The sequence below is a fragment of the Trichoderma ghanense genome, assembly GCF_004382785.1.
Source record: "Trichoderma ghanense strain CCMA-1212 chromosome Unknown scaffold_0, whole genome shotgun sequence".
Taxonomy (NCBI): Eukaryota; Fungi; Ascomycota; class Sordariomycetes; order Hypocreales; family Hypocreaceae; genus Trichoderma; species Trichoderma ghanense.
Window position 1 is genome coordinate 296,211 of NW_027395663.1, and position 15,019 is coordinate 311,229.

A 15,019-nucleotide genomic window follows, 5' to 3' on the forward strand; every position below is an offset into this window, starting at 1 on the left:
CTCTGCCGACTTGGCACGCATTTTCAACCTCGCCACATACTGAAGCCTCAAGCTTCTCCTTTTTTTCGCCGGATCTCCAACAGTATACGAATCTTGGATAAAGCCGGCATTTCTTTCTCCTTGTCATTTTTCTCTAAACTCCTTTACTCCTCAATCTTTGGTGCAGTTTTTCGATTCTTTTTTCTTTTTCCTTCTTCCCCCCCCTTCCTCTCATCCTCCTCACTCCACCACTTCCCTAGTCCGTTCTTCAGGCTCAATTCTGATTCCTGAGGTGAGTTGTCCGAGGTTGTTGCGGCCCTCTGCTGCTTATTCCGTTTGTTCGATCGATCGATCGCCTACGGTGCCCCGGCAATAACACGCCACCTCTTGTTGCCCGACAAGACTGGCGTTGAGCCAAGGTCCCAGTAGCCGATTCTCCAGTCGCAGGCGCACACGGCTTGCACAAGCATCGACCTGTTGACAGTGTGTTTACAGTACATACCAAGGCGATTGACGGGGTGTTATCGCGTGGCTACGTCACAAGCTCCGTCACTGGTCTTGCTTGCGACCCTTGGAAAATAAACGACCTAGCCGCCTACTTTGAGCAAAGAGTCTCTTGCTCGGCAATTGAAGAATGATTCTTTATTAGCCTGATCAAGACAGTCGCCAGCTCTTGCATGCTCCCCAACCGAACTACAATGCAGCCGACAGAAGGCAACAACTCTCACAAACCACTCCTATCGTCGACCGGCCACCCTCTTCCCCGGCGAGCGTCGCCGGAAAACTCAATCACCTTGCGACACCATCAGCTCGCTCGCGATGCCTCCCTAAGAGCAAGTCGTGGCTCGGCTCCGCCAAAGCCGAACAACCAAGACTCGTCTTCACCTCGTCGAGCCTCTTCGGGGGAGAGCCACGAGACCGGCCAAAGCGACGCCAACAAATGGTTCAACCAGTCCAATGAAAATCCAACAGCTACATTTGACAGCAACGCCATGGATGGTAAGTGTTAGTCTATGGCTTGCTACCCTGATAGAGTAGTTAACTCATACTTCTTCTCGACACAGTGGAGCCGCCTTTTTTCCAAAAGGAATCCGACTCATCGAACGAAGACAAGCCGTACGCGCCTGAAATACCCGCGCCCCGAAACCTTTCCAATGCCCGTAGCAGCAGCGCCGATGACTACCGCAGCGTCATTGATGATCTCACTGTTGAGATCCAGAAGCTGAAGGAAGAGTTGAAGCGCTACAAGCAGCGTGGTCCGGATATGCTTCGAAAAGACAAGCTCTTTGAAATCAAGATGCATGGCTTGCCAAAGAGGAAAAAGCGCGAGTTGGAGGCAACCCTCAGGGAATTTGCAGCGGGCTTATCAGGGGATTCTCCCGAAACCTCGTCCTCCCAGCGCAACAAGAAGTCGTCTAGGCATACCACGCGCGAGCGCATGTACTCCGGCTCAAACTCCATGTCGCAGTCCAAGCACGCCTCATCATCGTCCGGGTCCAATGCGCGACCAGTCGACTCGGCCTACGCCTCGATGTCCACCGGGGCGGGCTCATCTGGGACCTCGTTTAATAGACCTCAGGGGGGCTCGCGGTTCAAGACGAATGACCAAAAAGTCGAGAACTACCTGCGCGAGATTCCCGAGGGACTGTACCCCCGGCTTGTCCCCATGACGGAGAAGGAAAAGAAGAAGCTCGTGGTCCGACGCCTTGAGCAGATATTCACGGGGAAAATCTCGGGCAAGCATGCGCGTCGAAAGGAAACTGGCGAACCACCTCCCAGATCCGGCCCGGCCCCAGCTCAGGCGGGCCATGCTTCTCCCCTCCGCTCTTCTCTGGTGCAGCTACCAACACCGAAGCTCAGCACTCACGGCAGCTCCAATTTGGTTCCTGCTGCGGAGCCTATGCGCGAAGCTCGCTTTCCTCCGCCGGACCATCCCTCTGCGCATACGGGAAAGAAGAGCAGGTCGCAGGACATGGGCTCGGCATCCAATTCCAACGAGGATCAAACCGAATCAGGGGGAAACGGTAGCGGCAGTGGTCACGGCACTGGCGGTTCGGGGACAAACCCGTCTCCGCCTATGCCGCCGCCTCCCGAGCAGCGGCCCACGAGACCTAGAGACCTCGATCCTGATCGCGCCCAGATTCCTTCCGAAAACATGGAGTACATCAGACACTTGGGTCTTGTCCCTCCGGAGCTGCTACCGAATCCGCCAGAAAAGAACCTAGACGACGTCCATCCCGATGAGGAGGGATGGGTGTACCTGAATCTCCTTTGCAACATGGCGCAACTACACATTATGAATGTCACCCCGGACTTTGTGCGCAGCGCCGTTGTCGACCTGAGCGCCAAGTTTCAACTCTCGCCAGACGGTCGAAAAATTCGATGGCGTGGTGGCATAGACGGCACCAAGTTCAGCAGCGATAGCTCGGGCGACCTTTCGCAACGGAGTCCGGAGACAGATGAGACGGAAGACGCAAAAACGGAATGCCGAAAGAGACAGAAGACGGGCCGCTCAACCGGCGACTCCTGGAGCCCGGCAAACCACCTGTCCAAATACGGGCCCCAAGTTTCGGCATCAACCGAAAGCTTTCACTACAAGCCGCTGCTCCTCCACCAGCGGACTCCCACCGGGCAATCATCCCCGGATGATGATACTCTGTCGTCCTTTGGCCCGATTGAGGAAAGCAATGCAGACTCGCGATGGGGTCAGAGCGGCTCGGCCACGTCCGTTCGCCGGAAGCGCCGTCGCGATGGCGCCATCATCTACTACAGCGGCGCCCCGTTCTGCACCGACCTGTCGGGTGACCCGGGGGATATATCACCCACGACGTACATGCTGTCGAGCAGCAGAGATCGGGTTGAGCCCCAGTCGCAGTTCGACCGCCCGCTTCCGTTCCGATCCGGATCGGGGTCGTCTATAACCAGGCTGCCATTGAGTGACGCTGATCTTGATCTTGGCTCCATTTCTGAAATGGAAGTCGATGGAGGGAGAGTTGGCGTGCCAGAGCTTATGACGGACTCGGGCGATGAATTGAGCGAGCTGAACATGGAATTTCCCTGGAGCGATGCGCCCCAGGTACTCGAAGTGCGTCCCCTTGAGCCCTGTGGCCTGGCTGGTGTGCTACCAGAGGATCACTTCATGGTGGTGGTCACGACTAGGAGGTCAAAGCTCGACGCATACGAGAGCCAGCGGAGGAAGCTCTCCGAAGAGACTACGGAAAGTATCATCAGCCGGCTGGCCACAATGTCCACATCGTCGCCGCGCCCGGTTGTCCGCCGACTGCTGATGAGGGATGAACCACCAAGGCTCCAGATCGAGTATCTGTCGGGTCGTATCAGGCGCTTGGAACCCGTACCGCTCCCTCCGCCTGCCATTTTCTTCCCGCCTTTCAGCCCGGATTCATGGTCGGAGGACGAATCTGGATCGGATGGAGACGATGAGTTGAACTCGTCCGAAGTACTTCTGAGCCGGCGAGCAAACCCGCATCGGTCGGACGGTTATCCTGACGGAGTCGACCTAAGTAGTGCCGATGAGGATGGCGAAGATCTCGAAGACGATCTCGGTATGGGGGATGGTGAGCCAGACAGCAGTGGGCTGGACGATCTTCCCACGCAGGGCCTTGGCCGGATCATGCACGGAACCCATGGCATGACCGAGGTAGTGCCGGGGACCCTCGGTCGAAGAAGCACCAGCGTCAATGCCAACGGTGCGCTTCCTGGCGGAGGAAGTTCTGCGGCCACTGCAGGAGGAGGTATCGAGAGCGATTACACCAGCGGCGCCGACCAGAGCAGTTGAGCACATGCACGTTGCGTGGTGAGAGTGGATGTGAAGATCGAAGGAGAGAGCACCGGCAAGCAATTTGTGGGCGGCAGATTCGTCAAGGCACGCTGTGGATCGCTGACGAACGCGCACCGAATCTGATGTCGAAATGATTTCATTGAGTCTGCTGAAAGCGTTGTAGGCGTTGTTGACAATTTGTTCCAGGAGGAAAAAGGTACGATTCCCCAAACACGTGCGATTGAATTACTGCCGTGTTGATTGTATATGCAGTGCAGAGAGAGACTGCGGAGATGCTTTGTTTGCAAGAGTTATTTGCTGCTTGAGCCAAGGAAGGAGTATATAGATGCTAGATATCCTGTATGTTTGCCTTCTCATTAGTAATTCCAACAAGTGTTTGAACAAACATGCACAAGGATCAAGCGCTGCCTCCCCCCCACCCTTGATACATATTGTATTTGGTGGAGCTGGATCAGTCTCTCATACCTGGTCATTAAGTTTATCTTGATGACATTTGAGGAAGCATTTCCGGTAGCTGCATGAGACGGAATGACGCGGAGTGCGTGATTGCTTAGCTGCCTCAGCTGGATTGGGGGGACGGAGCAACAGTCTGTGAATACGAGTGTGCGGCCCGTGTGCCCTGCAATCCTTCGGGCCATGTCACATGCACTACCTCAACGTATATTCGACAGCAAACAAGTTCTCGGATTATGGATCGTTTGGAGGTTTGTCTACGTAGCTTACAGAAGCAGACAAATGCAATCCCATGTCGAATTGCTCTCTTGCCTAGCAACAGCACGTGATGTGGCGTCTCAGATACCAAGTACGGCGGCTTACATACATTCGTACCACCTGAACGTCAAAAGTCAATTCGCCAGCATAAGGTCAGACCACACACACCTGCGCGAGCTGCACGGAGCACCGCTTTGCTTGCATCATTCGGCTGAGGTTATAAATTAGTAAGAGGAGGGGGCTCTATCTATTACTTGCTCTTAACTTTTTGTTTTTACCTCAAAAAGGCTGGGAGAAGGGCATGAGAATTGCGACTTGTTCCCTGTTGTCGCTAGGAGCTGCCCTTGAGTAGATAGATACCATTGGGTGCTGCTTGTTTGATTGATGAAAATGCGGCTGCAATTGGGGCCGGCTTTGGTGGCGTGGTTGGCGCTTGGTGGGGAGGCCGTGGCAGAGGGAGAGGCGAGGACGGAGACGAAGGGGGTGAAGAATGTTGCCATCGTTGGTGAGTCGGGAGTTTGCATCAAGGTTTCGATCTGAGATTGGACAAATTCGGACATGATCATGCTCGATATGTGAGACTCTGAACGACAGACAGCAACTAACGACGTAAATGTCACAGGAGCTGGAGCTGCCGGCTCCTCGGCCGCCTACTATCTGCGCCAGTACGCAGACGAGGCCGACGTCAAGGTCAACATCACCATGTTCGAGAAGACGGACCGCATCGGCGGCCGCACGCTGACGGTCAACGCCTACGACGACGCGCGGCACCCCATTGAGCTGGGGGCGTCCATCTTCGTGGCCATCAACCACATCCTGTACAACGGCACGCGCAACTTCAACCTGTCCGTGGGCGCCAACTACCGCGCGGCCAGCAGCCCGGACGACGTGACGGCCATCTGGGACGGCGACGGCTTCGTCTACGAGACGACGGACGGCACGGCCTGGTGGTGGGACGCGGGCAAGCTGTGGTGGCGGTACGGCATGAGCCCCTACCGCGCGGTGAACCTGGTCAAGGACGTGGTGGGCAAGTTCCTGAGGCTGTACGACGGGCCGTATTTTCCGTTCCGGTCGCTGACGGCGAGGGCGTACGAGCTGGGGCTTGTGGGGGTGACGGCCGTGACGGGGGAGCAGTTTCTCAAGCAGCACAAGGTGAGGACGCCGCACAGGAGATTGTGTGTGTGTGTGTGTGTGTGTGTGTGTAGAGGAAAGCTGACGAGTTGCTCGTGTTCAGATTGATGAGGCGTTTTCGAGGCACATTATCCAGGCTGCTACGAGGGTCAATTACGCTTCGAACCTGGCGTATATTCATGGACTGGAGACCATGGTAAGTCCTCCTCAGAATATCCCTTCATGGGCTTCAGATCAGTGGACCAACATGAAAGCACTAGGTCTCCTTTGCTACGGATGGCGCCATGTCTGTGTCGGGCGGCAACTGGCACATCTTTGACCAGATGGTCAAGGCCAGCGGTGCAGCCATCCTCCGAAAGACCGCCGTCTCCTCCATCCGCTTCGCCAAGGGCAAGACATCATCTGCCGCTCCCCGGTATGAGATTTCCACAAGCTCGGCTTCTGCTGAGACGGAACTTGTGGATACAACATTCGACGATGTCATCATCGCCTCACCCTGGCAATTCAGCAACATTGAAGCCGGCAAGGGCGTCATCAAGCACCACATCGAGGAGGTCCCCTACACCAAGCTGCACGTCACGCTCTTTGCCTCCCCCTTCAAGCTGCACCCCGGCTTCTTCAACCTGCCGCCGGGAAGCAAAGCGCCGAGCAACGTCTACACGACGCTCGCCAAGGACGAGGAGCCGAAAGCCGGGGCCGACGGCGTCGGCAAGACGGGCTTCTACTCCGTCAGCACGCTCAGGACGGCGGTCAACCCCAAGACCAACAGGACGGAGTTTGTGTACAAGATCTTCTCGCCCAAGCCCGTGACGCCGCAGTTCCTGTCGGACCTCCTCGGCGTCCAGGTGCCAGATACGTTTACGGGTCCGGCCCCTGAGACGGAGGCGAGCGGCGTTGTGGAACCCATCTCGTGGTACTACCCGCACTGGTTCTACTCGTACCCCATTGAGCTCCCGCGGGTGACGTTTCAGGATCCCATCCTGGGAAGGGGGCTGTACTACACCTCGGGCATAGAGAGCTTCATCTCGACGATGGAGACGAGCGCCCTGATGGGCATGAACGTGGCGAGGCTCATTGTGGACGATGCGGCGGGCATATCGCGAGAGGCCGTTCCCGGCTCTGTGAGTGAGGAGGATCTAGGGCTACATAAGGTCAAGGTGGACATGGTTGTCGAGGAGCCGGGCGAGCTGTGATCGGGAGGCGGCATGGGTGTCGGAGACTTGATGATTTTACAGTGACTTGGATATGGTGGGACATTTTCTTGAGCGAGCGACACCTTCTTTTGATACGATTTGATATTTGATTGATGAGATGATCACTATTCACGTTTGCGGGAGGCCATTTCACCGATGTAATTCCAGAGGGGACAAGGGTGAAGTTGAGATTGAGGCAGACAATTGGGCTTTCGCATGTCGCCCAACCTAAAAGCCGTCGGATTCCGGGCGTCAACTTTATCGAAGTGACCCCCCCGTGAAATGTTGGGGAAGCGACGTGCAGGTATTTCGGTCTCTTATGGTTTCGAAATCGGAGGTTGCCCTTGCATATCGAGAGATCCCATGATCAACAGGGGACAAAAGACGAGAAGAACACACGAAACGCAAAAGGGCGGAGGTCTTGCGTCTTGCAGTTTGAAATCTGGACGCATGCATGGAACTGATCTTTTACGGAATGCAAAAGTGCTCGTGATATTGCATAGTAATACCTTGAGGTTGTATGTGCAAGTAGATGTAGATGCCATCGTCCCGCTGTTCTCTGCGTATTTTTGTGGTTGCAATGCAATGGTTTCTCCCTCTGTGGGAAGCACGATACAAAGTATGTATGTATTACTGTACGGCAATTGAGTTTCTTGGGCCCCTCCCCTGCAGGTTTAGCTGGAATGCCGTTGTTCGGCTTGTCATGGGTGGTGTCGGGCTGACGTCTTATTGGTAACGTCCCCTTGTTAACGGCATACTAGTATTATATCATCACTGTATGAGGGGGAGATACCAGCCATCAATGGACGGAATCATGTCGAGATAATGATGGAATGCTGTTCATTATACTTTACTGGCTTGTCCTTCTAGCATAGAATAGTACTACTGCACTTCGGACCTCGACCCCCTACGAACTCAATGCGGAAAACGGGGCCGAGGAGCGTTTCCTCGATGGCAGCGGCTTCTCTCCTCCTAGCTCTCTCTTCTAGTCCGTGGTCTCCTCTGATATCCGTGGATGGAGGGGGACTTTGGCTGTCAACGTGGGGCCGTTGGAGCGACGATACTGGCCGCTATCAATACGAATGATGGGAGAGGTGGTTCCCTTGTTCTTTTTGCCTCTCCTGCTCGTCTTATCTCTTTGCCTGGTTCTTGCGTTCTCTGGGAGTGGTGGGTGATGTGAGAGGTGAGTGCTTCCATCTCCTCTTTCGTCTGATGCTTCCATTGGGCCAACCTCGACTGACTCGAGGCTTCTTATCAGCCCGTAACCCGCATCTTCATCGTTACTCCGACCCCCGTTCGAATCACCTGCAACACCGCAATGCACATGCAGTTCCCATCACGGTAGCACAGGAGCGATTCCCTTCCATACCGTATAGTCCAATCCTCCTCTCCTCTCTCCTCCCCCTCCTCGTATCAAAATCTCTGGATCCCGCTTCCGACGGTCGGGAAGGCTCGAGGATCTGACGGCCGGCCTGCGTCGGCAAATGCGACAGGCGAGCGAACCATGTAGTTCTAGTGCGCCGGCGCCGGCGGAGCAAATGCACAACCAAAAAAAAAAAAAAGGAACCTTGAACCCAGTTGGACTTTTTTTTTTTTTTTTTTTTTTTTNCTTTCGGGGTTTCGTAATGGAATTCGACTTTTGAAGTATGAATCTGCTTCGAGGCTAGATTTATTTTTGTTTTGTGATCATCTGCCTCTTGTTAATATAGAATTGCTCTGTTCTCATTAGATAATCTGTAGTTGCCCCGGTTGGCGAAGAAGTAAGGTAGAGACTTCCGTTTCCTTGCTCTCGTCCGCTGTTTCCTCCTCTTCCTCCTCCTTGTAAGACGAAACGGAAGCAGCTCTCCATCTCACTTTGCTTCTTGCTTCCATTCTCTGTCTCCTCTCCCTCTTCCATTGTTCCACCCCAATCCGCCGGTTTCTCTTCTTCTCCATCGTCCTCGACGATTTCTTCATATTTACTCGACTTGCTCCAGCGAGCCTCGCCGCTAGATTCTTGGTCGAGCGAAAACTGCTCCCGCCTCCCATCGACATCTCCAGCAACCACTCACACTCACAATGCCTGCCACCGGCGTCGCCACGACGCAGCCAAAGTACAGCTTCACCGACGACTACAGCGAGGGAGCCCATCCCGACGTCCTCAATGCCCTGCTGCTAAGCAACAACACTCAGGAGGTGGGCTACGGCCGCGACACCTACAGCGAGGCGGCCCGCGAGCTGATCCGCCGCCATCTCGGCCGCGACGACGTCGGCGTCTTCTTCGTGCCCAGCGGCACCTCGGCCAACGCAATCTCCATCGCCGCCTGTCTTCGCCCCCACGAGGCCGTCATTGCCTGCAGCTCCGGCCACATCGTCACGCGGGAGACGGGAGCCGTCGAGGCCAGCGGCCACAAGATCATCAACGTCGCCCCCAAGGACGGCAAGATGACGCCCGAAATCCTCACCAAGGCCCTCGACGACAACTGGCACTTCCCCCACATGGCAAAGCCCCGTCTCGTCTACATCTCCAATGCCACCGAGGTCGGCACCATCTACACCAAGGCCGAGCTGACGGCCTTGAAGCGCATCTGCGAAGCCAATGGTCTCCTGCTGTTTGCCGACGGTGCTCGCATCGGCACTGCGCTCACGGCCAGCATCAATGACTTGACCCTGCGCGACATGCTTGAGCTGACCGACATCTTCTGGATCGGCGGCACCAAGAACGGCGCTCTTCTGGGCGAGGCCGTGGTGGTCAAGGACACCAAGCTGGCCGAGGACTTTGAGTTCTTCGTCAAGCAGCGTGGCTCTCTGCTCGCCAAAGGCCGCATCATGGGCGTGCAGTTCGCGGAGCTGTTCCGAGAGGAGGACTGCCTGTACTTTAAGCTCGCGCGGCAGGCCAACCTGGCGGCAGAGAAGCTCTCCCGGTCCATCACCGGAGCCGGGTACCAGCTCAGCGCCAAGACGGAGACGAACCAGGTCTTTGCCATCCTACCTCTGGCCCTCGTCCAGGCCCTTCAGCAGGAATTCTCATTCTACGTATGGGAAAAGTACGGCGAGTTTGCCGTGGTCAGACTGCTGACCACTTGGGCGACGGACCCGGCCCAGCTGGAGAGGTTCAACAAGATTATCTTCAGCTGGCAGCCAGACATGGAGTAGAAGCCGTGTTGGAGAAGGCCTTGATCCAGCGCATTTCTTTTGATCTTATCGTTTGAGACTGGGTTATGATTTGAGCGACTATGTTGGCGTTGAGGACTGGTTACATTGATAATAGATGACTTGGTTAACATCCTGGTACCTAATGAATACATGGCGGCTGATGAGTTTTCTATTCTTGTCCTTTACTGCATGTTGTGTGTCAATGATGGCCAACTGTAAATGCATACTACCAAGGTAATTGCTGAGTTGATTGGCCTTGTCAATCACATGTCAATGTCTCTAACAACTGCCTCTCCAAGACTTTTAACAGTCCCGACGATCTGGTTCACTTGTCTTCACCGTGCGCAGCCGACCCGCTTTAACCCTGGTTGTAATCGCCGAGCGTGAGAAGGAAATGCCTTTTTTTTTTTTCTCTTTTTTTCTTTTTTCTTTTTTTCTTTTCCCCTTTTTTTTTCTTTTTCTTCTTCTTTTTCTTTCTTTCTTTATTTTTTTTTTTTTTTTTCCCACGCTCTTTACAAGCATGATGAAGGCTTCTCTTATAGCTCATCTACCGGCGCTTATACGTACGTAGTGTATAAAAACCTCTTTGATCCAAAACCAGCCCAGGGAAAGATAGGGCATGGACAGGAGGCCAATTGATGTAGAGGGGATGAGAGGGCGTGTATGCCTCGCGGGATGGACAAGCCGTCATCGTTGATTGAGTTTCGCTCGATTTTGTGCATGCTGCGGCTCAGCGATTTTGAAATCACGACTACACGGGCTGCAGGATTTCCGGATACATCACATGATTGGGCCGGCTTTTTGTGCTTCATCTTGTTTCAAAGATATGTTCTAACGTTCTTTTTCTTTTTCTTTGGCTTGACCGACAGCCCCTTGCACACCATGCACCCGGGATTGACTGTCAAACAGCTCTATATGCCAGGCTTGTCATTTTCAGACTCCAGGGGAATCCTGGTAGTGGCGCTTCCAAGTATTTCCGTCTCGGTTCCTCATGAAAGCGGCAAGCAAGGGGGGTAAGTCGGTAGTAGACGGGGCTCCGACGGGGCATATGACGATCTGGATTGGATGTAGTCGGTTCCCATTGCAGAAATGCGTCGTGTCGGACAGGAGCCTGCCGCTGCCTCTTATAGCGGAGCGAGCTATAAGTATTTACGAAGCTTTCCTTTCTTGCGGTATATGATGGTTTCCTCAGTCTTGGTTTCGAGCCTTGGATAAGACTGATATAAACTGTTCAGCAACATCACGTTCTCATCGAGCTTGGCAGCCTCATTCCCGCTGGATGATTTCGGTGGCCAACATGCTCGGGATGATGGGTCTAGTGATCGTTCGCGGTTCTCCAACTGAAGGGGCGTGTGACCACGATCCTGAACATTTGGTGACAAGCCTACTTCGGTAGGTTCGATCTTGAAACGGATGGCAATACCGCGCATGGCTTTGGCGGCCTTGGCGGCGTAGAATCGTCTCCAGGGATCCTAGCCCCAAAGTTTTCTCTAATCCTGGGGAGCAAGCATGACGACATATTCCCGTGAGCTGTGTCCAAACATGATGATATCCTTGTCCCTGAGTTCGAGATACCTGCTCTCGGGCACCTTTTCATCATTGAGTTTGGTCCCGTTGGCGCTCTGCAAGTCAATCAGGTACGGCTTCACTTTGCCAATTTTGTCGCCGAACTCGTTTCTCTTCTCGGTGTAGCGGAACTGTATAACGGCGTGCTGTTTGCTGATACTTGGATGCTCCGCGGCGAGGTCGACAACGGCCAATTCCCTCCCCACTAACCAGCAACTCCTTGCGCTCAGTTCGACGGTGTCGACGATGTCCTTGCCCTTGAACACAAAGAGCTTCCACTGGTCGCGTGGGGGTGGTTTCCGCGCCTCTGCCGGCTCGTGGTACTTGAGCACGATTGTCGAGCCGTCCGCCTGGGCGACCGAGTTGGACAGGGCAGCCAGCCGGCCTGTGGTTCCCATATTGGGCTTCTCCTTTGGCTTTTCGGGGTCTCCGCCCCCTTGAGTGGTGACCGCGAAAGACTCTTGCTGGGATGGCAGCGGCCCGGACCTCTTCATAGGGGAGCTTCGTCGTTGCCGAGCCAGCGCGCGGCCGTCACGTTCCGCATCTTCATCGTCGGACAGGTCTCGGCGTCGGCGGCGACGGCTGTCTGTTTCTTCGGGCGAGCGTCTGCGTCCGCGGTGGCGGTCGCGGTCGCGGTCACGGTCACGGTCACGGCCATGGTCACGACTCCGGTCACGATATCGTCTCCTTTCTCGGTCTCTCTCGCGGCTGCGAGGCCTTCGGGAAGGATGGTCGGGGCTTCGAGAGCGTCGGTCGCGGTGCCTCCGCCGTTCTCGGCTCTCGTCTCTGTCTCGTCGGGAAGCTGGTTGCTGATTGTTAGATTGCATCTCCTTTGCGCGCCGCCCTTGGGGGAGTCCCTACCATCGCCATTGCGGTCTCCATGTTGACGAGAGGCGCCGTGGTCCTCTCTTGACGCCATGGCCGCGAGCGGGAGCGTGGGTGTGATGATGTGAAGTCGCAAATATCAGAAACTGAAATGATACCGAAAGAGAAGCTTGGTAGATTTATGTGAAGGCTGTCGATATGTCGATGGAAGAGCTGAGAAAGTGAAAGAGCTACGATCTAGAAAAGAGCTTGGAAGGCTGTTGAAAGTGCATGGACGCGTTGCGTATCGATTAAAGCAGGTACTACCCCAGGCAGGTGCAAACCAGTGAGGCTTCCGAATTCACACAGTACAGAATCTCAAACAGCTTCCTCTTATTCTATCTGAGAAATCACTCAAAGAGAGCGTTGTTATCGACCGCTTGAAGAAAAAAAATGGGGAAAATAGAAAGATATTAATTCTTCATCTCAAAAGCCCGAGCTAATCTGCGATTGTACGGTCTTCAATCCGGGGCACGCTGCGCAGGTGCTTCAGGTACTGTGACTTTAAGTACATACGACTGTCCTCCCCCCCGCTTGTCTTGAGCCCCTATTGACCTTGGCCATCAGTCTTGATAATCTCTTGGACTGCCTCATCCACTCCTTTGACGACCTTCGTCGGCTCCAGTCCAACAGCACCGCTCAAGCCATCAACCCAGCCCACGCTGGCATTCCGGTTCACCCAAACGCTCCTCCACCCCGCCGCCCTCGCACCAACAGCATCAAAAGGATTTGAAGAGACGAGCCATATCTTCTCAGGCCGAGACTCCAGATTCACCACCTTGGCAAAATGATCATACGTCCGCCGATCGGGCTTAAACACCTTCAACGGGTCAACGCTGACGATGCGCGACGCCGGGAAGACGGACCCGGAGGAGCTGGCCAGCGACGGCGACGTGCTCAGCGACGAAGTAATCATCGACTCGGTGCCGTTGGAGAAGACGTATGCTTCGATTGAAGGGGTCTTTGCGACGAGGCTGAGCGCTGCTTCGACCTCTGGAAATGCGTCTAAGCCGTCGTAGGCACGCATGACTGCCTCCTCTTGCTCCGGGGACAGCTTCTCGCCGGTCTCTGCAGCGGCTTGCCGGAATGACCATCGTGTCAACTCGCTGAATGGCTGATACATGCCTTTTGACATCAGATAATGAGCATCATTTTCACTAAGCAGGCACCGCTGTAGGCCACGTCTCGGACCAAAGACTCACCCATGCTGTTTATGCGCCACGTATACTCCAACTGATACCGACGCGCTTGCGTCGCAATTGTCTTGGCCTTTTCATCTCCAAACACGCCGGCCAGGGTTTTGACGATGGAGTCGGTGGATAGAATCGTTCCATAGAGATCGAATGCGATGACGGTGGGAGCCATGGCCTCAGCTGTTCAGGCGGCCAGGATATTAATGCACCCTAGATGAACGCCGGTGAGTCAGGCGGCAGCAGTAACGGTCTGCAGGCTGCAAATGAGCTTCAGCTGGGGGGATCGATCGGCGAGCGCAACTACAACACGCAAGACGTGAATAGCGACAAGATTCTGCAGGATTCTATCGTAGGTGCCACTGTTTGAAAGATGGCTTCAGGTTTTCGTCGTTTCCGATGTTCATGTGTACACGTTATATAAGCCCCAGTTCTCTCCATGAAATCATCCATCTCATCTGTAGAACAATTATCCGCAGCCCCTCATCAGACCAGCATTTCCCTAATCAGGTAGCCAGCGATCGAGCCTCCAATCACGTCAGTATCCTGTCAATCACCCAGCACCTCTTGCATTGCCGAACAGCCCCCGATCACGGAGAAACACATCCCAGCAAGAACCACAAAAACAATGTCAGACGAGGAAAAGGAAAGCCTCAACTACCCGCTCTTCCGCGACTGTCTCTCCGCAACAATCCTCCAGCCCGCGCCCGCCCCGGCGCCGAAGCGCCGGCGACGGGCCAAGGCGGGGCGGGCCTCATCCTCCCCCGTCCCGGCCCCGGCCTCGGCCCCGAATCCGGACCAGGACGCCGAGGAGCTCGCCGACTTCATCGACTACCTCGCCGACGGCATCTTCCGGAACCTCCCCGACGAGCTGCAGGCGCTCGACTACCGCTCGTGGAGGGAGTCCGAGGCGCTGCAGGCGCAGTATTCCCTGCCGCTGACGCAGGACAGCTTGCGCAAGCTCGACCTGCCGCCCTCCATCTGCGAGACGCTCGTCACGTACAACCTCATCGCCGCCGCAGATCCGGCTGCGCCCTCCTCGCATCTGCCGCCCACGACGGAGGCTTTCCTCGTCCCCATCCTCACCGGCTACCTCACCACCCTCATCGAGCCGCCGCCGGCCACGGCGTCCACTCGCGCGGACGCCTGCGAGCTCTGCGAGCGGTCCTGGATCCCTCTGTCGTATCACCACCTCATTCCGCGCTTTGTGCACGACAAGGCCGTCAAGCGCGGGTGGCACCGCAAGGAGGATCTGCAGAACGTGGCGTGGCTGTGCGGCGCGTGTCACAGGTTTGTGCACCGCTTCAGGAACCACGAGGATCTGGCGAGGTATTATTACACGGTGGAGCTGTTGCTGGAGGAGGAGGAGGTGAGGAAATTCGCGGAGTGGGTTGGTAAGTTGCGCTGGAAGGGCGGCAATGCGAGGAGTAGGAGGAATTGAGATGGGGGGG

General features: G+C 55.3%; 6 protein-coding genes across 6 annotated transcripts; 4 read left to right on the forward strand and 2 right to left on the reverse strand.

Moving 5' to 3' along the window:
* Positions 1 to 677: 677 nt before the first annotated feature.
* Positions 678 to 3,775, forward strand: CCMA1212_000102 (Frequency clock protein; the record flags this gene model as incomplete). The annotated part of the gene is made up of 2 exons (XM_073697587.1): positions 678 to 978; positions 1,044 to 3,775. The coding sequence occupies 2 exons, from the start codon at positions 678 to 680 to the stop codon at positions 3,773 to 3,775; spliced, it is 3,033 nt and encodes a 1,010-aa protein (XP_073563809.1).
* Positions 3,776 to 4,879: 1,104 nt separating this feature from the next.
* CCMA1212_000103 (Prenylcysteine oxidase) lies at positions 4,880 to 6,813 on the forward strand (the record flags this gene model as incomplete). Its single annotated transcript, XM_073697588.1, has 4 exons — positions 4,880 to 4,994; positions 5,112 to 5,641; positions 5,724 to 5,816; positions 5,881 to 6,813. 4 exons carry the CDS (start codon positions 4,880 to 4,882, stop codon positions 6,811 to 6,813), a joined length of 1,671 nt encoding a protein of 556 aa, XP_073562805.1.
* Positions 6,814 to 8,871: 2,058 nt separating this feature from the next.
* Positions 8,872 to 9,948, forward strand: CCMA1212_000104 (L-threonine aldolase; the record flags this gene model as incomplete). Its single annotated transcript, XM_073697589.1, has 1 exon — positions 8,872 to 9,948. One exon carries the CDS (start codon positions 8,872 to 8,874, stop codon positions 9,946 to 9,948), a length of 1,077 nt encoding a protein of 358 aa, XP_073563140.1.
* A 1,490-nt stretch (positions 9,949 to 11,438) lies between these two features.
* CCMA1212_000105 (Smad nuclear-interacting protein 1) lies at positions 11,439 to 12,433 on the reverse strand (the record flags this gene model as incomplete). The annotated part of the gene is made up of 2 exons (XM_073697590.1): positions 11,439 to 12,316; positions 12,376 to 12,433. 2 exons carry the CDS (start codon positions 12,431 to 12,433, stop codon positions 11,439 to 11,441), a joined length of 936 nt encoding a protein of 311 aa, XP_073562800.1.
* A 492-nt stretch (positions 12,434 to 12,925) lies between these two features.
* On the reverse strand, positions 12,926 to 13,743 carry CCMA1212_000106 (uncharacterized protein; the record flags this gene model as incomplete). The annotated part of the gene is made up of 2 exons (XM_073697591.1): positions 12,926 to 13,503; positions 13,581 to 13,743. 2 exons carry the CDS (start codon positions 13,741 to 13,743, stop codon positions 12,926 to 12,928), a joined length of 741 nt encoding a protein of 246 aa, XP_073562802.1.
* Positions 13,744 to 14,196: 453 nt separating this feature from the next.
* Positions 14,197 to 15,009, forward strand: CCMA1212_000107 (uncharacterized protein; the record flags this gene model as incomplete). The annotated part of the gene is made up of 1 exon (XM_073697592.1): positions 14,197 to 15,009. One exon carries the CDS (start codon positions 14,197 to 14,199, stop codon positions 15,007 to 15,009), a length of 813 nt encoding a protein of 270 aa, XP_073562801.1.
* Positions 15,010 to 15,019: the final 10 nt, after the last annotated feature.